This window comes from Stegostoma tigrinum, chromosome 12, assembly GCF_030684315.1.
Source record: "Stegostoma tigrinum isolate sSteTig4 chromosome 12, sSteTig4.hap1, whole genome shotgun sequence".
In the NCBI taxonomy this organism is placed as follows: Eukaryota; Metazoa; Chordata; class Chondrichthyes; order Orectolobiformes; family Stegostomatidae; genus Stegostoma; species Stegostoma tigrinum.
Genome location: NC_081365.1, coordinates 46,723,915 through 46,749,645, shown reverse-complemented (window position 1 = coordinate 46,749,645; position 25,731 = coordinate 46,723,915). Strand labels below are relative to the sequence as shown.

The 25,731-nt window shown below is 38.6% G+C and overlaps 1 protein-coding gene across 6 annotated transcripts in view; it reads left to right on the top strand.

The window, feature by feature from the left end:
* Positions 1–25,731, top strand: part of epha6 (eph receptor A6) — a 617,472-nt gene that overhangs the window by 63,408 nt on the left and 528,333 nt on the right. For all 6 annotated transcript variants that reach the window (XR_009446559.1, XM_048540624.2, XM_059650322.1 and 3 more), the window contains exon 2: positions 6,363–6,427. Coding sequence is in view for 5 of the 6 variants with exons in the window: in XM_048540624.2 (XP_048396581.2) it covers positions 6,363–6,427 (65 nt within the window). In the remaining variant the exon portion in view is untranslated. The remainder of the gene's footprint in view (positions 1–6,362; positions 6,428–25,731) is intronic.

Sequence of the window (25,731 nt, the reverse complement as noted above, 5' to 3'; positions counted from 1 at the left end):
TGTGCCAGTCTGCAACACCCAAAGGTCCAGGATGATATGATGAGGGATGCCTTTAATCTGCTACCACTTAGGCGCAGTGGGGAAAGACCACTGTCTGAGGCTTTCTTGCTGAAGGTAAAAAAGGGTCTATTTAGTTATTGGACCCTGAAAGTATCTCAAATATAAGTAAATATTGGTATTGTATGTATAGGAGAGTTGGATAGAGTCAAAGACCAATATTTTTCTTTTGTTTATTTGTATGCAACTGTGTGGAACTGATTTGCATTTGTGACAATGTTTATATATATGCAAGGATTATCTTATGAATAAAGAATGTTTTTGAAACTTTTTTTAAAAACAACTATCATTATTATTTCTTTTTGCTGGATCAAAAGCCCAGGAACTGCTTCCTTATCTCCTGTGCAAGTGTTTCAACATCATTTGGACTGCAGTGGTTTAAAAATGTAACTCACCATCTCTCTCTCTCGAGACAATTAGAAATGGTCAATAAATGCTGGTCTTGCCAGACATGTCCACATCTGAATTAATTTTATGAAAAAAGCAAAACTGAAAAATTTTCTGGCAATCAATGGAAAGAACTGAAAGATCTGATTTTGTGCTTTGAGGTTTTTACTGCAACAAGTGAACAAAAATAGATTCAATGTTAGTTAGGTTTATTAGTTACATCTTCTATAAGTACTGTACATTTGTTAATACAGTGAAGTTATCTCTTGCAACCCCTTACACTGTGCTGTACCTTTGGCAGATTTGCAAACAACTACTCCTAAGATGTTATAAGTTCCAGCTGCCCAGTAGACTTATTACTGCATGTCATAAAGTCATAGAGGTGTGCAGCATGGAAGTAGACCTTTCATTCGAACCTGTTCGTGCTGACCAAATGTCCTAAATTAATCTAGTCCCATTTGCTAGCATTTGGCACATATCCCTCTAAACCCTTGCTATTCATGCAATGATCCAAATGCCTTTTTAAGTGTTATAATTGTACCAACCTCCATCAATTCCTGTGGCAGCTCACTCCATACACACACCACCATCTGCATGAAAAAGTTGCCCCTTAAATCTCTTTTACATCTTGTCCTTTTCATCTGACACCTATGCCATCATACCCTATGAGAAAGACCTCAGCTATTCACCCTATCCATGCCCTTCATGATTTCCTTAACTTCCACAAGGTCACCCCTTAACTTCCAATGCTCTAGGGAAAATAAACCCAGTCTATACAGCCTCTTCCTATAGCTCAAACATTCCAAACCCGACAACATCCTTGTAATTATTTTCTGAGCCCTTTCCTATAACATGTGGACCAGAACTGACCACAGTATTCCAACAGTGGCCTAACCAATGTCGTCTACAGCCACAACATGATCTCCCAACTCCTATACCCAATGCGCTGACCAATAAAGGCAAGCATACCAAATGCCTTCTTGTCAGCCCTGTCTACCTGTAACTCCATCTTCAAGAAACTATGAACTTGCACCCTCAGGTCTCTTTGTTTGGCAAAACTACCCAGGGCTGTACCCTACAAATCCATACCCTGATTTGCCTTTCCAAAATGCAACAATTCACGTTCATCTAACTTAAGCTCCTTTTGCAACTCCTCAGCCCATCTAATCAAGGCCTCGTTGTACACTGACGTAACACTAGGTCAAAATTTCTTGTGTACTCTGAAAATCGTTCTGCTCAGCAACATTTGGAAAAAAAAGCTTATGTTGTTCTAAAAAAATACTGAAGCATGAATTAAGTATTGTACAGTTAATAAACATTTCCTCTATAATTCAATTTTCAAATAAGAGATCTTGTCCAATGATGACAGCTTGCCTGTTAAAAAATATTGAAGAAAAGTAAGCAAGTCAACTTAGTTATTGAAAGAGTATTCTGTTTACTTTCAAAGGGACCAGTAGATAATATGAAGGAGAATATGTCAGGTCACATAAGGTTGCTGCATCATTGCACACTGTACATGTGAGCTGCCATTCTTCATGTTTGCCTGTCTTTATTTGTTCCATTCATAACAATGCATCCGAACAAATATATAAGACTATGATATTGTCAGTTAATTTATGGCACGTTTTCAGTGCTGTGATTGCTATGTAGGTGACTAAACGCCTAATTCCCTGATAACAATAGCTTATTAACTCTGAGTACTACTTTTAAACCAGGTAAGGAAAAAGAACTTTTTCATCTAAGATAACCAAGTGTGAAGCTGGATGAACACAGCAGGCCAAGCAGCATCTCAGGAGCACAAAAACTGACATTTCGGGCCGAGACCCTTCTTCAGAGGGCAAAATGAGGTCTAGGCCCGAAACGTCAGCTTTTGTGCTCCTGAGATGCTGCTTGGCCTGCTGTGTTCATCCAGCTTCACACTTTGTTATCTTGGATTCTCCAGCATCTGCAGTTCCCATTATCTCAGAATTTTTTCATCTTTTTACTTTCCAATATTTGATACGCAATCCAAAATATTGCCGGTATAAATGAGTCTACTTGTGAAAGCTTTTTCTTTCCTAATCATACCTTTTACAGTCTTAGTTATCTCTGTACAAGTAGAAATATTTAATTTTAACATAACTGCTTTGTGTAACTAGTGGGCACAAAATATTCAAAGGAAAGATTACAGAGGTGTTATTACAATGTTTAAGTCTTTCCCTGTAGGAGGTCAGTAATCTGTTTTTTAAACCTGTAACCAGTAGTTACTATACAGCAACAGATGTACATACAATGAAACACATGAATGCTCTTAGGTACAATCTACACCAGAATACTGTGTTTGGACAGCTAATGGAGGAGAATTCTGGTTATTGACTAAAATATTGGTTCCCACTTGTTTTAATATTGAATTCCATTTTACTGTACCTTTTGAAAATATGACTCAACGAAGGTGTAAGATTTCAGATTTGCAACTAGAATCAAGCCAGGACTAATGGGATCAGAATCTTGTACCACTGCCAGCTTTAAGGTGAATAAGTTGAATGTGTTTTGGGTAACTTCAGCTGATTTCCTAATAGTTGCTGTTTTTGCTAGTTTGTTTTTTTTTTGTTCATCCCCAATTACAGCCTAAGGGCTCTTGTGGCCCTGTGGTAGTGCTCCTGACTTTGAGCCAGAAGGGCCAGATTCATATCCTACCTGCTCCAGAGGTATGTAATAACAACACTGAACAGGTAGATTTAAAAAAAACTAAACTTACAGCCTCACTTTAAAAGAACCGGAAGAATGACAGGAAGAATGAGAAATGTCATACTAGTGCCACGGTGGAAGTAATTCTGAAACATTTTTGCAGGACCCTTGCCCTTTGTTTAACCTCTACCCTAAAAGTGCAGAAAAAGGATAAGTGCTAACATTAAAAAGAGTGAAGTATGCTCCTTTACTGTGCACTAATGCATTCAACATGAATAAACTAAAACCATCTCACCCAGAGAAGAAATGCTCTTGTGTTGCTTCTCTGTGGCGCACGAAGATATTTAATGCCATGAATAACACGGCACTTTTTTTCATTCTATATCTTGCGACTCGTTATACGTACAGGGAAAAAGGCTCTGTTTAGATTCAATTTCAGCACTATCTGAGCAGCAGGTATTTACATTATTGGAAAAATCAAGCAATTCTACCCATGGGTGCATTTTATATATCCTTGATGCATCCTATCAGAGTAGTAACATGGCACTAAGATGATGAGCTGCCAAGAAACAGATTAAACCACATTTGTAAATATGATGTGCAGAGATCTACAGAATCAAATGTACAACAAGAATGTTTTGAAGTTATTTCCTTTTAGCAGTGCTTCTGATTATGCGACCACAGATGAGGGCTAGATATTTCCATCTTAACCAACTCTGCTTATCAAAACTTCAGAATTTAGTGAAAGTTGCACCCACGAGGATAGATGTTGTTAAATTGGGTGTTTTCGTTATTAAGTAAAAACGCTTTGTGATTAGGTATCAGGATAATTTTATTATTATGCTTAATGATCAATTAGAAAAAGAATGAATGTTTCAATTAGCTTTCAAATCTTAATCCTATGTAGGCGAAAACATAGCATAACAAAAATTACATTTTGATTTGCAGAACGTCTTGGAACTGTCCATCCTGTTTGGTTTGTGGTACCAAAGTGTTTGAATAAATAACGAGCTTATGTCTGCATTCACGCATTGCAGCTAAGTTTCAGGATTCTGCCGACATCCTGCCTAATGTTTTTATAGCGCACACACACACACACACACACACACACACACACACACACACACACACACACACACACACACACACACACACACACACACACACACACACACACACACACATATATATATGTATGTGTAAAAGGTGACCTATTTGGTTGTTGGACTATTTAGTCTGTGCTGCTATTGAGTGACGATCATGAATAAATCACCTTGTTTAATTTATGAAGGTCATAAAATTTTTTCAGTTGATGAATTATTAAACATTATGTCACACAGCATATATAGCAACTGTTAAAAATATCGCTAACTAGTAGTGCAAGGCAAATAGCATGAAGACTAATTTCAGTGCTACACTAAATATCAGAACTATTGAAAGCATCAAACAATCTATCATCCAACAAAGGAGAATACCACTGAAAATGCTTGTATTTGAGCTGATTCTATGGTATGCTTTCTGCTGTTTGAAAGATGAGATGATCTCCTAGCGTTTATTAACCATATCACATGCCAGGTCAACTGACAATTGTTTCTTCCTTTTCAAAACAAAATCTTGAATTTATAAATAGCTTTTCACAACCCTAAAGTGCTCTGTCTAACATTAATCCGAAAACAGCACCATGACCAGGTCATCATCTCAACGCTGTTGTGGGACCTTCCTGAGCGCAAACTGGTTGCCTGTGTTTCTTGCTTTACAAAAGTGACTTTTTTTTTTAAAAGAAATACTTATTTAGCTGAAGGTATACTGGAACATCCTGAAACTTGGAAAGGTGCTCTGGAAATCCATTTTTCTTTTCCTTGCCTGAAAGGGCACATTTTTTAAAAAAAAAAGTGTGATCCATTAGTCTATCATTCAAAACAAAATCTTGTCAAATTAAGTATATTAAAATTGCCATGCATCCATCAGTCTTTCCTATTGGGAAAGCCATTATTGGTCTTCATCTCCATGTGTAAATAAATGTTCATTCTGTACAATATCTTAGTAATATTCAGGGATTTGTTTACAACAGATTTGCAGATTTGACTGCAGCTCATGTTGACTTGACTGCATTAACAGTACTAATAATTATGTTGTTCTTCACAATGTCAAACAAGCATTGAATTCCAGATTGTTGAACATTTAAAATGCCCTTTTAACTACATATATATTCGAGTAAAAGTCGATTTCGTTTATAAATTGACCCCCAATTTTTGGCCAAATAATCTGGAATTTTCTATATATCTTGTGCGAAAGCTGACCCTAGTTCTTCACAGATAAAAGATCAACTTTTGAGAGTCAAGGTATCATCCTTACATAAATGTTACAACAAGGAAATGATTGGTGAAACTTTATGGGAGTCAAATGTCTGATAAATTTTTAATCAGAAATAAAAGCTTAAAATGTTTGTTTGAAAAATTAAAACAACAGTAGATGAGAAAAAAACAGAAGGAAATGGAAGAATTTGACACAAAAATTTAAGATGGTCTGAAGAGTACAGAGGGTGATCATCTGTGGGATGAAAGATGAAGAAGTGCATGATGTTACTACCTCTACCTTCGGACAGCAAAAATGAAAAGGATCCATACAATGATATCATTCACCCTGATGACTATGAAGCTTTATTCAATAGTGAAGATGTTGAACAGTGTGATTTTGCAGGATTATAATGAACGTTTGTTTTTGGCACGTTTAATTCAAGATGTATCATGTAATTGTAATTTAAAACTATATTATATTTCTACATCACATTTTGTACGTATAACTAAAAGCTTGCTGAATCATTTTTGTTTCTAATTCCTTTATCCAGTAATTACTATGATTAGTGTGTTTTTTTCTCATTTGTTTAGAGATCAGTTGGACTTCTACTAATGATATGGTATTTTGGACAATATGACACCCCAAAAGTAGTATCCATTTAGTAGTTGACCCATCATTTTATCCTTAAGACATAGTCTAAACATGTTGATTTTTACACAAGTATATGCAGAATTAGTTAAAGCCATGGTAAAGTTTATCTTTGCTAAACTTAATTAACGCTTCCTCTACAGTCTGGCACTATTCTTGAAATCACAGCAATTTGTAATATGTGCACAGAAAGTTTGTACCATTACTTGATGCCAGGAAGTGAACGTATTTTTTGATTATTTGTTGCTTTTGCAAACATCATTAAATAATAATAATAATAATAATAATATTTTACTTAATTCCAGTTGTGCTGCTAGACACAACAGCTGCGCTAGGAGAGCTGGGATGGAAAGCATACCCATTAAACGGGGTGAGTTCATAATTTTCTTTTAGTTTTGGTATTACATATGGTAAGCCACAAGCATCTGTTCTGTAAGAAAGCTCAACTCATCCATTAGCCCTTTTATATATGGGACTCTAAGAAGTTGTACATGTCAGTGCTACATTTGCACAAACACTTGGCTTTTATGAGAGTGAATAATTATTGGAACAAATAAGTTGAAAATTTTTTAAATGATTACCGAAAAACTGGATCACGTTTTTTTTGTGTGTTCTGTTGCTGTGGAAAAATTACTTTAACCCTAAAACTTGATCACTCTGAAAATTGATCTTTTGGATCTTGTATCAGGTTGGTTCCAAAGTGATTATTGGGCTCCCAAATAATTTTAATATGGGTGATCCTCTTTTTCATACTCACACTGCACATACCATATTAATGGCGCTTTGCTGGCAAATATGACCTGAAATGCTGGAAGAGTTATGTCAATTTCATGTTGCACTTCTTCACATTCATTTGCAATTAGATATGCTGGCCTAATATAATATTGTCTCAAATGTTCTAAACTTTTCGGACAGTGACAAAGCAACAATACTGGCTGCTGACCTTGAATGAAGCCAGTATACATGGCTGTAATGAATTCTGGTGTAACTTTCCACTTGAAATTAATTAGTTGATTACAATTGAATTAAGATAGACAATAAAGTTTTTTTTGTGTACACTATTTACTGTCATGGGAAATATTGACATTTTATGCTCACATTTGGTTTTTCATGGCCAGTGAGGATACTTAACAATAGTTAGAGTCATAGCTTCATAGAGCTGGACAGCTCAGAAACAGACCCTTCTGTCCAACTCGTCCATGCCAACCAAATATCCTAAATTATTATTCTTCCAGTTGTCAGCACTTGGCCCATATCTCTCTCTACCCTTCCTATTCATACACCCATCCAGATGCCTCTTAAATGTTACAATTGTACCAGCCTCCACCACTTCCTCTGGCAGCTCCCTCCCTACACAACACTGCCCTCTGTGTGAAAAAGTTGCCCCTAAAGTCCCTTTACATTTTTCCCCTTTCACCTTCACCTTAAACCTATGTCCCCTGGTTTTGGACTCCCCTAACCTGGGTAAAAAAGACCTTTCCTGTTCACCTTTATCCATATCCCTCTTGATTTTGTAAACCTCTATAAGATCACCACTCAGCCTCTGACACTCCAGGGAAAATAGCCCCACCCTAATCATCCTCTTCCTATAGCTCACACTTTCCAATCTTGGCAACATCCTTATAAATTTTCTTGCGAACCTATTCACATTTCACATCTTTCTTATAGCTGAGAGATCAGAATTGAATGCAGTGGCCTAACAACCCTCATGTACAGACTCATCATGACCTCCCAACTCTGATGCTCAGTGCACTGACTGATAAAGGCAAGCACATTAAACACCATCTTCACTATCCTGTCTGCCTGCAACTCCACTTTCAAGGAACTATGAACCTACATTCCAAGGTCTTTGTTTGGCAACACTCCCCAGGACCTTACCATTAAGTGTACATACTTCCTGCCCTACCAAAATGCAGCACCTCGTATTTTATTTAGATTAAACTCCATCTGCCGCTCCTTAGTCCATTGGCCCAACTGATCAAGTCCCCTTGTCCTCTGAGGTAGACTTCTTGGCTGGAAAATAACCAAAAGAACTGCAGACCGCAGGAACAAAAATGCAAGTTGCTGGAAAGGCACAGCAGGTCTGGCAGCATCTGTGAAGAAGACTCCGAGTTAATGTTTCGGATCTGGTGATCCTCCCTGTTCTGAGGAAGGGTTACCAGATCCAAAACTTAACTCTGATTATTCTTCACACATGCTGCCAGAACCGCTGAACTTTTCCAGCAACGTCTGTCTTTGTAACCATCTTGGCTATCACCCGCAAACTTAGTAACCATATTTCCTATATTCACATCCAAATCATCAATATAGATGACAAAAAACAGTGGGCCAGTATCAATCTTTGTGGCATACTACTGGTCACAGGACTGCAATCCATAAAGTACACTCCACCACAATCCTCTGCCTCCTACTTTTTGAGCTAATTCTCTATCCAAATAGCTATTTCTCACTGTATTCCATGCGAACTAACCTTGCTAACCAGTCTATCATGTGGAACCTTGTCAAATGCCTTACTGAAGTCCATATAGATCACGTCCGCCACTCTGCCTTCATCAATCCTCTCTGTCACTTCCTCAAAAAACTCAATCAAGTTAGTGAGGCATGATTTCTCACACACAAAGCAATGTTGACTATCCCTAATCAGCCCTTGCCTTTCCAAATACTTGTAAGTCCTGTCCCTCAAATCCCCTCCAACAACTTGCTCACCACTAATGTCTGGCCTACTGATCTATATTACACAGGCTTTTCCTTACCACCTTTCTTAAGTAATGGTGCCAATTTAGCCAACCGCCAGTCTTCCAGTGCCTCGCCTTTGGCTGTCGATGATATAAATATCTCAGCAACGGGCCCAATAATCACTTCCCTAGTTTTCCAGAGTTTTAGGCTACACCTGATCAGGCCCCAGGGATTTATCCACTTTTTTAAGCGATTTGAGACATCTGGCACTACCACTTTTCAAGATGTTGCTACTTATTCCCACAAGTTCTTTAGCTTCCATATCCTTCTCCACAGTGAGCACTGATGCAAAATACTTGTTCAGTATCTCACCCAGCTCCTGCAATTCTACACGTAGGTGAATTTGCTGATCTTTAAGAGACCATGAAGTGTATTTATTTTTCCCAGGGTTCATCCAGTTTGATATCTAGTACGTGAGCGGAAGCTCTTGTCAATCAGTTGATTTTCCATTGAATCCTGGAAGTGCCTCAGTACCATTTTACTGGAAATGTATATAGTCTCTGGCAGCAACTTCAGCGTTTCTGTTTGTGCAAGTTGTTGCCAGTGGAATAAAGATGTTGCATTTTTGTGACAGTTTTGCCAGTGTTACCGTTGAACAATTAGGGCAATTGATCTAACATAATTCTGCAAAATTCCTGTCTTTCTGAATGACTTTGTTTTTCCCTGCAAGCTTCATTATGGAAATGCAAGGAAATGGATTTTGAAAACCCTGGAGAATGGAAAACTTAAATTCATAATCATTTTGGCATTGCTGAAAGATTTTAAGAGCTTTCTTACTTGTACCCGTCAGGACATTGCGCAAGAATGCAGACTCAAGGGGAAAATTAAAATGTGTGCTTCATGAAAGGAGAATGCTGTTTGTTTGGAGTATAGTGAGGGCCTGTGTCATTCCAGTGCCTTCATCTGTTTAAATCTCAGATGGAGTGTATTAAATTGATTGCACACAGGAATCTGTCATTCTGGGGCTTTCTGGAGGAAGCCAAGATAAATCATTCACTTGGCACTTTTATCTGGAGATAGTTGCAAATTTTCATCTTGCCTGCCACACTGATGTGCTTGGCTTCCCCCAGTATTGAATATGTGAATATATATGGAGTCTTTTCCTTTTAACAGAATCCATATAGTACTTAAAGAGGCTATTTGGCCCATCAAGTCTGCACTGACCATCCAAAGAGCATCCCACCCTATCCCCGTAACCCCACATTTGCTATGACCAATCTATCTAACCTTGACATCTGTGTGGGAGAAAACCAGGGCACCCAGTGGAAACGCACACAGGCACAGAGAGAACGTACAAAGTCCAAACACAGTCACACAAGGTTAGAATTGAACCTGGGGCCCTGGCACTGTGAGGCAGTAATGCTAACTATCGTAACCTGAGGTTACGGTATGTCTGTTGCATCTGACATGCACTTCTCACTCAAGCTGTGTGGGTCCCCTGGTACGATGCTCACTATGGGGTGGGATATAGTCTGGCCCAAGAGATTACAGATTGCAGTTGAACACTGTTACAGCCCATATACCTCTTCAGTGCCCAGTTAGGAGCCGTTAGGTTTGATCAATCCTTACTTTTCAGTCCAACATTCATTACAGTTAGGATACCTATAAAATACTCCTCCCAGGACCTTCTGCTCTTATTATTTCTTGATGCGGAGGTGCTGGTGGTGGATTGGGGTGGACAAGATCAGAAATCACATAACATCAGGTTATATTCCAACCACTTTATTTGAGAACACAAGCTTTCGGCGGTGTTACCTGAAGGAAGAGTAAGGTTTCAAGTGCTTGTTCAAACCTGTTGGACTATAACCTCGTATTGTGTGATTTCTGACCTTATTATTTCTTAGCGACTGATTCTCCATCCTAAATCTCTCTGTTAGTGCCTTCGAAATATACAGTATGTACCCCCTTTTATTATTTAGGGTATCTCATTTTACTTGACCTTTTTAACTGTAAAACACGAATGAGTTTTGAGGGTGTGTAACTATGTGGTTGGATGTGGGGAACTCAAGGATGTATAGCACACTAGATTTTGAGAAAGTAGTTGCTATGGTTCAACATCAGCCTTGTGGCATGACATTAGGATTTATGGGATTTATGCTAAAATATTAATGATCTGTTATTGTAGAAAAGAGGATGCAAAATGTAATTTTCATTTGGCAGGGTGTAACGCGTGAAACGCTAGGTGGATTAGTGCTTGAAAGTTGATTATTCAGTCATATCTGACCTAGCTGAATGACATGGATAGCGGGACTGAATGTAATTTCTTTAACTACAGCATGTTGACAGTACCATGCTATGTGGTGAAGTGAGCTATGAGGAGGATACAAAGGGACATGGAGCCATTAAGTGATTGCATATGAAAGTTGCAGATGTAGTATATTTTAGAAAGGATAGAGGATTTTTTTTTTGTCCTTAAAACATAACAGACAAATGTATGTTAGAAATATGGGATTTCAATGTCCTCCCACGTGAATGATGGAAAGTTAGCATTTAGGTACAGCAAACAATTAAGGTGAATGGTATTTTAGTCATTGCTGCATGGAGATTAAGAATATCTTTCTGTAACGTTTGCATTTGTTGAGGCAACATTAGGAATGTTGTGCAGAATTTATCTTTTTACCTAAGAAATGAACTACTTGGCTTTAGAAGGGGTGCAGAAAATGTTAATTAAGTCAAGTCATGGGATGAAATGCTGTCCCGGGGCAAAGATTGAGTACAGTGGGACTATATTCTCTGATTATGAAAATGTATGATTATCTCATTGAAACATGTATTAAATGTTGATGGTTTGAATGAGTGGATTACTGAGACTGTTTTGATTGCTTGTAAGTCTAGACAGAGGGGTAAGTGACTTTTACCCGAAGCTTATCAATTAATAAGACAGTCAGGTGTTGTCTTTCCAAAGCATACCAGCATTTACATCAATGATTCTGAGGACATTTTGGTACCAAATAATTGCAATTGTGACGGTTAGTCCATCTAATTCCTTCATGAAGCAAATCATGTACTCCAGATCACGCTACCTCCATGGGGCACAGTGCCCCTTGTCTGCAGAGATCTCGGGATCAACTGGGTAGGGAGAGCTGTCCAGGGTATCCACATTCTCCTATAATGTGGCACCTAGAACTATACTCTGTATGAGCTGTAGCCAGTATCCTTTATAAGTTTTTCATAGCTTTCACAGTTCTTATACTCTGCACCCTTCTATATGGAGCCTAGGATTTTTAATTATTTGATCTGTTCTCTCTCCATTAATAATTAATGTACCTAGGTTTCTGTTCCTGTATGACCTTTAGAATAGGGCCATTTATTACACTATCTCTCCACGTTCTTTGCACCAAAGCTCATCAGCTTGCACTTCTCTGCATTGGACTCCAGCTTACCAATATCCTTATGAATTTATACACTGTCTGCTCAAACTGTCCAATGCTTACAACAAATTTTTTTCATCCAAAAACTTTGAAATTGTTAGATAACTTGCTTATCAGGAAAAGCAAGGGTTGCAATGCTGACCGCTCGGGATTTCCACTGCACATCTTGTTCCAGGTTAAAAAAAAATGCACTGTTTGCTATGACTTGGTTAACTTTGCATCCACGTTGGCACTTTCTTTTCTTCCATGACCTGTACCTTTCTCACCAGTTTGACTTGTAATACTGTTCAAATGCCTTTTGGCAGACCATGTATACCGCATGATCAGACTTGCTCTCCTCAACACTGTTAACTTTTCAGAAAAAAAAACCTTTAGGTTGGTTAGACATGATTTTGCCTTAAACCCTTGCAGAATTTTCTGCATCAAACCCCACATTTTTCTGTACAATTATTACTCAGGATAGAATTAATTGTCTCGAAGTTGCCCCACACCCAAAGTAGAATGGACTGGTTTGTAATTTCCAGGATAATCTTTACAACTCTAATTCACCACTTTCAAATTTAAGAAAGATAAATTAAGCAAGATAATTTCAATATTGTTCAATACTCAATATTGTTGCATATATCCCATCAGATTCTGGTATTTTATTAACATAAAATACTGACAACTTATCCAATGTCACCTCCATATTAATTTTAAACCCTTTTAATGATTGAGTTTTCTCCTCCGTCACATGGTCGGGGCCATATCTGCCTCATAGGTAAAGACTGATATAAAGTAGTCATTTAACACCTCAGCCATGTCGCTTGCCTATAAATGTAAATGCCTTTTCCCTAATCGGCCCTACTGCTCTTCTTATCACCCTTTTATTATTAATGTGCCAATAAAAGACTTTAGAATTTCCCTATGCTGGTTGCTAGTCTTTGTTCATAATCTCTTTGCTTTCTCATCTCTCCTGTGCAACTTCTGTATTTAACCTGATTCTCAATTGTATTTACTGCCTGACACATGTCAGAAAGAGATAATGGGAACTGCAGATGCTGGAGAATCCAAGATGATAAAATGTGAGGCTAGATGAACACAGCAGGCCAAGCAGCATCTCAGGAGCACAAAAGCTGACGTTTCGGGCCTAGACCAGGTGTCAGAAAGACACCTTTTCTACTCCTTTAGCTTAATTTCTGTCTCCTTAATGTGGGAGGGTTACGGCCTTTCCTTTTTATTAAGGCAATATTCCTTGACTATGTCCAAACCATTTCCTTTCTGAAGGTAGTTCATTATTCAGCTATTGTTTTTACACGCAACGTTGTGATTCCATTTTGTGTAGCCCAGCTGTGTTCTTGACCCATTGACGTTGGCTCTCCATCCATTGATTATCCTCATTCTAGATTGACCAATACCATTGTCCACCATCAAAGAGTAATGGTTAATGGGTAACTTTTTTCACGCTGGAAGATGGTTGGTAGTGGAGGTCCTCAGGGGTCAGTGTTGCAACTTTTATTTTCCAAATCTTAAATTATGTTAATATTGGTGTGGAGGGGACAGTTTAAGAAGTTGTGGATGACAAAAAAGTTGGATGAATTGTAAAATGAGGGAACAGTGAAATTCACAAGGATACAGCCAAGTTGCAGTAAATGGATAGGTGTCAGGTGAAGTTTATTGCAGAGAAATTTGAGGTGATGTGCTTTGGTAAAACGAGCATGGAGAGACACTGTGGCTTCTGCAATGATCACTATCCCTTAAATATTTTCCACTATCATGTGATCTACTTGGCCAAAGTGTTCCCTAGAACCAGGCTCAATAGTGTTGGAGTGGACAACTGAAGCTGTTGAAAATTCTCCTGAAGACAATCTAGGATTCCTAGTCCCTTGCTGCCCTTAGGTGATCACAGTCTCAGTTGATTATACATGAAATTCAAGTTCACTGTACAATGACTCTGATGTTTATATTTGTGATTTTCTTGCAAGTTTGTTCCTCATGTCCTTGTCACCAGCTGCTGGCTCATATTATACCAGTCCATGTACATATTACTTATTCCTTAGCTGTAGGCAACTCAATTTTGTCCTTAAAAGCACTGAAACATTTTTTTTCTCTCCAGTACGACAGTGTTCTCTTTAACCAAAAATACCACCTGTCCCTTTTTAATTTCATAACTTTTCTGCAGACTTCATTACTGGAATATTTAGCATTGAGATCTGCCTGGACTTGAGCCATAATCCTACAGGGCTGTCCATGACAGAATCTTCCCCAGTCTTATTAACTGTGAACTGTACACTGTACACTGTGCACTTTCGTGTGGGCAGTGTAATCCTGATTTGGACTTCATTACTTTCACCTTATTCCGACTCCACCTTTTTAACAAAATCATCCTTTATGTCATCAGCTCCTCCCAGCATTTCTTGAACCCGGGTGTTACTTTCTAAACACCCCACAAGGAACTCAGTCCTGGCACTGCTCAGGAACAACCCATCCAGCTTGTACAGTTGCCAACACAAGGGTCTACTTCGGAATGCCCTTAAGAATGTGGTTAGCGACTGACTACAGTAAATGAATAGGAAAAATAAAACTTGGGCTCTGTCAGGCCATGTTTCATTCTGGGCTGTGACTTAGTCAATGTTAATATCAGCTGGGATCCTGACAGCAGCTTGATTACAAGTTTATTTGGAAACCAGGTTCCTGTACATACCTAATTTACAACCGCCAACCCATACCCAGAAACGAGAATACGAAGGAATCAAAAGTAAATGGAGCAATATTGACTGCTGCAGCTCTACAGTAGAGGTTAAACATCTCTAACTTCAAATAATGCTTACCTTGTTAATGTTGATCTTGCCTAGCACAAGTCCTGTGCAGTGTAACCTGTATGCCTTATTTTGTCCGAGTTTATTTTATCCCTATGATCTATGTCCTTGCTCACCATGATCTGCCTGTACTGCTCACAAACCAAGCTTTTCACTGTACTTAGGCACATGTGACAATAAATTAAACCAATCAATCATCTTGTAGCAGCTGTCATCAGCCTGTAACACTCTCTATTGTACTTAATCCTGGCCGTCGCTCTGTTTGGCTCTATGTGCTGTTGAAGGCATAATAGTATCTTTGACTGCTGACATGAAAATTTGATGGAGTAGCTTTGATAAAAGTTCTTATTTCTTGCAAGGAAAGAAAATAAATCTAGTGCAGCTCTCCGGAATGCAAAAACCATGAGAAGATCTAACCTTGCATGGTGATATCATATACTATGCAGTGAAATTCTATGCATTTACTATTCTTTTCCTAGACAAACTTCATGTAAACAGAAACCAAGTACTGTGGCTTGGGCATCAGTGACAAAATCTGGGAAATGCCTGATGTTGGCATGTTTTTAAGGAATGATCTCAAATCTCTGTTATCCTAACAGGAGTTTAAGTTCTCTGTCTTCCTCATTCTGAGTATTTGCACATATTCCTTTCAAAATATGAGAAAAATTGCCAAATGTATATGTTTCTAATTAGGCAGCGGTTAATGGGCAGTAATCTGCATTTGTTTTCTATTTATTTTCTCTGGGAAATAGCTAAAAACATGCAAGTTGAAGTGCGAACAATTTAAGTTGCTAGTGAATTCTCATCAGTGTATTTATATCAAGTCTAAAACCAATGTTATGGCATAAACACAATCCTGTTTTGAGGAATCACTGTTTTAATGCTGTCGCATCAGAAAGGTACTATGTTTGCATGTTGGATTCATGATCATTGAAGTGTTGCCGCACGATTGCTCATACCATGATATCACTATGGAGCAAGGTAAGGGGTGGGTCCAAGTCTACTTTGGGTGAAACAGGATGAAACTTTTGAGTTACTGGCATTATTCTGAATCCTCATCTGCCTGGCCAAATAAGCCAAACAAGCTCACCAGAAAAAAAAATGCTACTTAAATCTTTATTAGATCGTGGAAGAATTGGTTGGGCACTTTCTCATGAAGCCTCACAGGATAGATACAATCTGTAAGCTTCTCAAAAGAAATTGATTATGAACTATAATAGTAGATAGACTCTGCGTAGCTTTGATGAGTAATGGAAATCTTTTTGACAAGTGCATAATTGTCTCATTCAAATAGAGTCTAATCATGAGTGAATTCATTTTCTGGAACCCATTAAAGTTAAATCAGCATTAACACTGCAAATTAAATATTTTTTTTCTACAGAGACTTTCAGTGAAATTTCTAATTACTGCTGTATGCAGCATCTGTGTTTTCATAAGAGATTATGTGCAAAAACACTCAGTGCATCACTAATATTACATTTCAGTCCCATCAGAACACATGCATCATACTGTGGTGTGATAGCAATGGACCAGTTTACAGGCTTCTGCAATCACAACTCAAGGCTTTTAAACATTTACTCAGAGCAAATTGTAAGCATATTTATATAAGCTTTGAACTGATGCTAGTGAAGACTGTTCTGGAAAACAGTGAAAAATAATGAATTGTATCAGGATTCTTTCTGTGGTTGAACCTGTTTCTTGTTTTTTGTAAACATTTTATTTGAGAATGTGTAAGTAAAGATACAACTGTGCCTATAACAGCCCTTCTTCGGGCCTGGCTGCATTAAGTAGTAATTGTGTCATATGAAGCTTGTCAGCCTCTGACCACCTGTATAATTGTGGTGATATTACCTCAACTTGGATTAGGAATATATTTGATTTCAAAGCAGATATCTTTGTGTTTTTGTGATGCAACATTTTTCCTGAGTTCTCAGAAGTTTCTCTCGTTGGGATGAAGACCTCACCTCCAGATAATCCAGTTTAGAAAAAATGATTATGGCAGGCATATAAATTCAAAAATAAACAATATTTCAGTCAATTGCTTTCACATTGAGCAGAGAGCAACAAAATGGATTTACATTAGCAGCTGTGGAAGACTGTGTCTGTGTGTATGTGCCGCTTCCTCTCCCTGTTCCCTATCATCTTGGAAGATAGTGCCCAATGAAAAACAAATCAGAGAAACATCTGTCAGTGAGACTATGTAGATTTCTTTAATGCTGAGGATACAAAGCTATGATAGGTTTTATGCTAAAACTAAATGACAAAATTAAAAATCTTTCAAGCCAACTGATTTTTTTTTTGAAAAAGGAAGTAAATTCAGTCCTCCTCTTCTGGTCATAACACTTCAAAAAATGATTATCATTGTTTTCTAAATTGACAATAATATTCTTTTAAGTCGCTGTGAGGCTATTTTGTGGTTTTACTTTTAATTTCACTCTCCAGGTCATGTAACCTTTGTGCTACGTGTTGCTGCCAATGAGTTCATAATGGGGTGATAGTGTCAACAGTGTGTTTTGGTCCTCATCAATGCCTAGACCAATGGTTTATCTCCTCAGAAGCTGAGGATAGACACAGCAACAAAGACTGGAGGAAGTACTTTTCAACCTGAGTATAACATGAAGAAATGCTGACTCTGCTAAATTCTACAACAGGTGTTACAACTCTAAAAGTTGTGTCATGAACATTCCATTATCTTAAAGGTGGTAGAAAACTGTGATCAAAAGAATGTTAATTACAAAGCTAATGTTTCTTGTTGCCGTGGAAAAGAAGACGAAAAAGAAAAGATTCAGTTTTTGATTCAGTTTCAGATTTCTCTGCAGTACCACGTGCATCACAATTGTTTTGTCCACAGTCAACTGATAGGCAGGATCAGCCAGCCTACAACAGAGGCAGAGAGAATGCTCACTCTCTCGCTTGCCATATAGAGTTTGTGTTGGGGTTCACACTTCGTTTCAAGATTGTTCCCAAGCCATCAAGGAGTTTGGAAGATTCATCCAGCTTGGAGCTGGAGAAATGACTCAATAGCATAGCCCTCACAGTGAAAGCCAAGTTTGGAATTAAGTTATCAGGTTGCAAATGTTGGGAGGGAAATAAAGCAAGCAATCCATAACAAGTTGGGAGCATTAATTATTTGCTGTTTTTGAAAAAGTCTGTTTCTGTGGGAAACGTTGTTTGAAATAGTGTCGAGTCATTTATGGAAGCTGCGTACTGAGCAAAAATAATGTTTAGTCAATATTGTTTTTTATTCATTTGATGCATCAAATTTTCACATTTTTATAAAAGCCACTCTTTCAGCTAGTAACTAGAGGTTTGAATTTCACTTCAAATGTTAGGGTTTGCTACAGAGATTGTAAACCCAAAACTATTGATAAGTAATATATTGCAAATGGTTTAATTTTTTTTTACAAAGTGCTTTAGAAACTTTTAAGTGTTGGTGGCTTAAAGTGCAAGTTTAAATGAGGCTTCCATGACTTTGGTGAATGATATAAAGGGGTTTGTGTCTACTTGTGGACAGCGCATGAATGTGGAAGAAATGTTTAAGTAATATGGTGCTGTCAGGAATTTCCTTGCATAAGACAAAAAATACACTCAGCCAATTGATGTCTCTTTTCTGTCCCCCCATCACCACACCCTGTATCTCACCACTTTGTCTTACTCTCACACTTCATCATAATTCGTGCTCTCACACAAATTCTCACCTAAAGTCCAGCCCCTGCTATATTTACAAATGCGACTTTCTAGGTTGAAGCATGAAAGTCTGGCTGAGATGGGAAAAGCTACATTGATTACAATTTTGACAGAAGCCATAAATTCATAAGTCTGAGCAAAATACTTCTGTAGCCGTGTAATAACAAATGATTATGTTGAAAGGAGAACACATTTTCTCACATCCATAGATAGTAAGAACTGCAGATGCTGGAGTCAGAGATAATACAGTGTGGAGTTGGAGGAACATGGCAGGCCAGGCAAAATCAGAGGAGTAGGAAAGCTGACGTTTGGGTTTGGACCCTTCATCAGAACCAAAACATCAACTTTCCTGCTCCTCTGACGCCTGGCCTGTTGTGTTCCTCCAGCTCCACACTGTATTTTCTCACACCCATAGTAAGTTTGGTCAGCCAAGAGTAGAACATATTTCGTGTTCATCTCTAAGGCCAGAACTTTTTGACAAGTGTCATAGGAGAAAGCAGATTCAGTGGGTTGTGGGTGTGGGAAAATGGATGGTAGTGGAGAATAGATTTGGATAATTTACTTTCAGGTCCATGTTACCATGTCGATGATATGCACGTTTTGAGTCTGATCCCCTAATAAGGGTGACTTACCCCATGCAATTAAGTGGGATCTGCTATATGTGAATAAGCTGCTATGTTACCTTGTATTGAGACTGGTGCATTCTGAACTTGTAGTTCACCAGGGTAGAGTGTTATGCACAGTGATGGTTACCCATTTTGTAAGCTTGATTCAAGAGCCCTCTATATTTGAAAAAAGTCAAAGTTCCAAATCTTTCCCTGCATTTGACTTTGTTCAAGGTTCCAAAGCTTCAATTTTAAATTCTGTACCTGTATTAAAATCCTATTCACTATCCTTTTCTCCTTACTTTATTACTTAATGCTCCCTAGTTGCAGTTTGTTAAATGTTGCACTTCATTCTCGAACCTTCTATCTTCTGCTTGTGTTACACCTTGCTCTCAGGACTCCAATATATCCATTTCCCAGATTTAAATGTGTTTATCCAATCAGCAAGCTCTGCTTAGACCCCACAGGATATGCACACAGAAGGTCTAGCTATGAGCCATATTAGAAGTAGGCCATTCAATCCATTGAGCCTGATCTGCCAAACAACGAGATAATGGTTGATCTGATAACCTTCAACTTTCCTGCCTTTTCCTAAAGCCCTTGATTCCCTTACTGATTTAAAATGTCTATCTGAACATTTAATATATTTATCAACCCATTTGTTCAACTGTCTCTCATAATCTGAGATAAATGTTGTACCTCAACATATCCAAAATGTTTTGTATTCAAAGTTGTGATAGAAGGGTTTTTAATCAGAGGAAATCTAGTATTATGGGAAAAAAATAGGGAATATAAATCTCAAATGAGGGAAGGAACAAAAGAATAAAGGAGATAAATCAGTGGCTGAAGAGGTGGGTGTTGTGTTCAGGATTCAGGTTTTAGCACAATTGGAATCCCTTCTTGACAGGGTAAGATTGGGGGTTGTGGTGGTGCTGGAGGACTTCTAAGTTGCAGTATAAATAGCAAGATGAGGAAGGTTCTGAATGTGAAGAGAGCAGGTCAATTAGTAAAGAAAGACCAGAGAGTCAGAGTATGTAGTAACTCTGAAGAACTAAATTGCATTTATTTCGATGCAAGGGGCATTGTAGGTAAGACTGATGAATTTGGGGCATTGTTTAGGAACATGGGAGTGAGACGTCATTGCTCCTACAGCACTTGGCTGAGAGATGGACAATTCTGGCAGATCAATAATCTGAGTTTTAGATGTAATAGTAAGGATAGGAAAAGAGGCAAGAAAGGCAGCAGAGTGGTGTTTTTGATTAAAGAATACTTTACTGCTAAACTAGAGAACATATTTCTGAAAAATCATCCAGTGAAAATATATGGGTAGCAATTAGAAAGGAAAGGTCACCTTGATGGGATTGTACAATCGTCGGAGGGAAATTGAGAAACAAATATGCAGGAACATGGCAGATATATGTAAACATAAGGTTGTAATAATAGGGCATTTTAATTTTCCAAACATTGACTGGGGCTACCACGATATTAAAGGTGCATATGGTGAAGAATTTGTCAAATGTGTTCAAGAAAATTTTGTTTATCAATATTTGGATGCTTCTACTAGAGAAGGAGCACAGCAGGTCACTGACATCAGTGGGGGAACACTTTGGGTCCAGTGATCATAATCCTACTAGTTTCAGAATAGATATAGAAAAGGATAAGCCTTCCTTAAAAATTAAAGATTTTAACTGGAGAAAAGCAAATTTTAATGGAATGAGACAAGAACTTTTAAGGTAAAAGGACGTTTGACAAGTGGAAGGTGTTAAAGAGTATGATGACAAAATTTCAGAGGCATTATGTTCCTGTTAGAGTGAGGGGTAAAGATGGTAAGATTAAGCAACAATGGATGAATAAAGATATTGAGATTCTGGACAAGGATAAAATAGAATCTTATTTTAGATATACGCAACTTGGCTCAGTTGGATCTCTTAATCAATACAAAGATTGTAGAGGGATCCTTAAGAAAGGAATCGGGAAGGCAGAGAGGGGGGGTACAAAATAGCATTGGCAGATAAGGTTCAGGATAATTCAAAGAGATTCTTCAAGTACATTAAGAGAGTAACTACAGACAGGGTAGGGCCCTTTAAAGATCAAGGAGGTTGTCTTTGGGTTGAACCCCAGGAGATGGGAGAGATTTTAAATGAATACTTCACATCAGTTTTTACTGTGGAGAAAAAAATTAATTATTGAATGCAGGGAAGTAAATTGTGATGTTTCAGAAAAAGTTCACATCACAGAAGAGGAGGTTCTGGAAGTCTTAAAGAATATAATTGTGAATAAATCTCCAGGACCAGATCTAACGTTTCCCAGAATGTTGTGGGGAGTAAGGGAGGAAATTGCAAGACCCCTTGCAGAAATATTTGCATAATCTATCACTGTGGGTGAGGTGCCTGGAGACTGGAGGGTGGGTAATGTTGTACATTTGTTTAAGGAAGGCTGTAAGGTGAAACCGGCCCACTATAGACCTGTGAGGCTGACTTTGGTTGTGGGTAAATTGTTGGAGGTGATTTTAAAAGATAGGATTTATGGGCATTTAGAGAGGCAAAAATTGATTAGGATAGTCAGCATGGTTTTGTGCAAGGAAAGCCGAGTCTTAACAAACTTGATTAAAGTTTTTGAGCAAGTTATCAAAAAGATTGAGGGCAGAGCAGTAGATACTATTTACTTTAGTAAAGCCTTTAACAAGGTTCCTCAAGATGGACTAATTAGTACAGTTACTTCACATGGGATTCAGGGTGAGCTTGCCGATTGGATACAAAATTGGGTTAATGACAGGAGACAGAGTAATGGTGGAGGGTTGTCAGACAGGAGCCCTGTCACTGACGGTGTTCCATAGGGATCAGTTCTGGGTCCTCTTTTGTTTGTCATTTAGATAAATGATTTGCATGAGAATATAGAAGATATGGTTAGTAAGTTTGCAGATAACACCAATATTGGCGCTATTGTGGATAGTGAAAAAAGTTTTCTAAAATTACAATAGAATCTTGATCGAATGGGCTGAAATATGGCAGATGGAGTTCATGCTGGATAAATGCAGGGCATTGCATTTGGGTGCAACAAACAGGGGTAGGACTAGTACAATTAACGGTAGGGCCGTGGGTTGTAGTGTAGAACAGAAGGCCCAGGGGATTCAGGTACATATTTCTTTGAAGTTTGCATCACATATAGACATGGTGGTTTAAAAAAAAGCATTTAGCATGCTTACCTTCATTGCTGGGTCCTTTGAGTACAGGTGTTGAGAAGTTATATTGAGGTTGTATAGGACACTAATGATGCTTCTTCTGAGTACTGTCACCAATTCTGATTGCCCAATTATAGGATGCATATTATTAGGCAGGAGAGAATTCAGAAGGGATTTAGCGGGATGTTGCTGGGTATGGAAGGTTGAGGCTGGATAGGCTGGGGCCTTTCTTGTTGGAGCAGTGAAGGTTGAGAGGTGATCTTAGAGAAGTTTATAAAATCATAAGGGGTATAGATAGGGTTAATGGTATGTGTCTTTTCCCTAGGATGGGGGTTTCAACATGAGGAAGCATACATTTAAGGTGGGAGGAAAGAGATTTTTCAAAGACATGAGGGGCAATTATTTTACACAGAGGTGGATCTTCTGTGGAATGAACTTCTTGAGGAAGTGGTAAATGTAGGCATAATTACAATATCTAAAAGACGTTTTGATAAGTACATGAATAGGAAAGATTTGGTAGGAAGATTTGAATGGGCCAGGAGCAGGCAGGTGGGACTAGTTTAGTGTGACGTTATATTTGGCATGGACTGGTAGGACCAAAAGGTCTGTTTCTGTGCTGCGTGACTGTTTGACTATGACTCTATAGTGTTAAGATTTACTGGCAAAATCTTGAGGTAGGATTGTCGATTGCACTTGTGTTCATCGTTATTTTGAATCTGGCTGCGACAGAATGGAGTGTACTCTCAGTTTAGGGTACCAATGAGTTCTTGCATTCCAAATTAAATATATGCTGTTGTAAAAGTGACTCAGATGTGAAAGTCATTTGTGATATACATTATTTAAAATAGAAAAGAAGGAACCTGTTGTGAACTTCTTTCAACTAATACTATATGTGGCAATTTTAACTTTTCATTTGGAGTAATATCCTCTCTCTAACTATTTGCATCTGGTGTGTTTGTGCTATCAGGAAACAAGAGACTGAGCCAATTCAGTTAATTTAATGCTCATATGGGTTATTTAATAGATTATATCTTGCCATTACCGGGAACAATATGTTCAAACTCCTGCTTGCAACACAATGCTGACATCTGGTCATGTGGTTTACATCTTGGTCATTGTTCATTGGATTATAAAGTCACACAGTTACACTGCATCTGGAATCATGTTTCAAACACACTGGACCAGATCCTCTGACATCAAGATGATCAGAGATTAGACATATTGAGAAAGATGCACATCAAGGTCTCTTGGAAGTCCCACTGACTCTGCAGTAATGACCAGTAAATTTCAACTTCCAATGTGCAATCACCTGTCCTCTGAAACAATCATTTTCTCTGAGTCACAACACCAGACTCCTGACTCACTGACCTGAATTGTTAGCCTGTAAAGATTACAGAATTGAAATCTACTCTATCAGCTGACTAACTGTGAAATTTGACGTCTAGCCATAGGATCCCTAGTCGCATTCACTGACTACCACCTCCCAACTTTCTGAAACCTCCTACACCTGACTGGCACCCCTCACCCATCCATCTGTCACCCTAACCCCTTGCCCACATGACTGCCAATGCAACTAGCTAGTATTCTTCACCCCTTTCCAGCAACTTACACATCAGCACTCAGCTAACAAAATGAGTCTGGAACTCTCACCCACACTGGATATAAAGCTGTTTTTATAAAGAGGTATGGTTGCTGTGATAACCCTGCACCAACATTGTCTGTATGTTCTGCTTCTGTTGTACACAATATATGTTATTACATTTAGTTCACTCTTCTAAATTATTATCTCCATTTGCAGGAAAGTCAAAGCAGGGTGCAAGAGTGAGCTCTAAGGAGGATGCAGAGATGTTTCGTGTGACTTGGACAGGCCGAGTGAATGGGGACTTATCTGGTAGATGCAGCATAATGTGTATAAATATAAGATTATCCAGTTTGGAAGAAAATATAAGAAGTTTGATTATTTGGCAGTGAATTCAGAGGGTAATGTTGAAGAAGAGCTGGGTGTCCTTGTGCACCAATTGCTGAGAGTAAGCATACAGGCACATCAGGCACGAAATAATGCAAACTGTATGTTGGCCTTCATAGCAAGAGGATTCGAGTACAGCAACAGGATGTATTGCTGCAATTAATACGGGGCATTGGTGAGGCCATACTTGAAATACTGTGTGTAATTTTGGATTCCTTATCTGAGGAAGATGTCCTTGCTACAGACAGAGTGCAGTGAAATTTTACCAAATTGATTCCTGGGATGGCAGGATTGATGTATGAGGAGAGATTTAATCAGTTAGGATTGTATTGACTGGAGGTTTGCAGAATAAGGAGGGATCTCAAAGAAGCCTATTAAATTCTAACAGAACTAGACAGGGTAGATGCAAGATGAATGCCCCTGATGGTGAGGAAATCCAGGTCCAGGGGTCTTTTTCCTTTCTATCTATTTGTGAAATGTGGGTGTCGCTGGCTGGCCAGCATTTATTGCCCATCCCTATTTGTTCTTAAGAAGGTAGTAGTGAGCTGCCTTCATGAACCACTGCAGTCTATCTGCGGTGAGTTGACCTACACTGCCATTAAGGAGGGAATTCCAGGATTTTGACCCAGCGAAAGTGAAGGAATGATGATATATTTCCAAGTCAGGATGGTGAGTGGTTTGAACATGAACTTGGAGGTGGTGATATTCCATATGTCTGCTGCCCTTGTCCGTCTAGATGGAAGGGATCTTAGGTTTGCAAGTTGCTGCCTGGGGATCTTTGGTGAATTTCTGCAGTGCATCTTGCAGATAGTATACACAGCTGCTACTGAGGGTCAGTGGTGGAGGGAGTGAATGCTTGTGGATGTTGTACCAATCAAGTACGCACTTTTGTCCTCGATGGTGACAAGCTTCTTAAGTGTTATTGGAGCTGCACTCATCCAGACAAGTGGGGACTATTCCTTTACACTCCTGACTTGTGCCTTATAGATGGTGGACAGGCTTGAGGAGTCAGGAGGTGAGTTACTTGCTGCAGTATTCCTAGCTTCTGGCCCACTGTTGTAGCCACAATGTTTATCTGATGAGTCCAGTTGAGTTTTTGGTCAATGATATACCCCATGATGTTGAAAGTGGGGGCTTCAGTGATGGTAACACGGTTGAATGCCAAGTGGTAATGGTTAGATTGTCTTTTTTATTTGTGATGGTCAAATCCTAGCATACGTGAAGCTGAAAGAGATAATAGGAACTGCAGATGCTGGAGAATCCGAAATAACAAGGTGTGGAGCTGGATGAACACAGCAGGCCAAGCAGCATCTTAGGAGTAGGAAAGCTC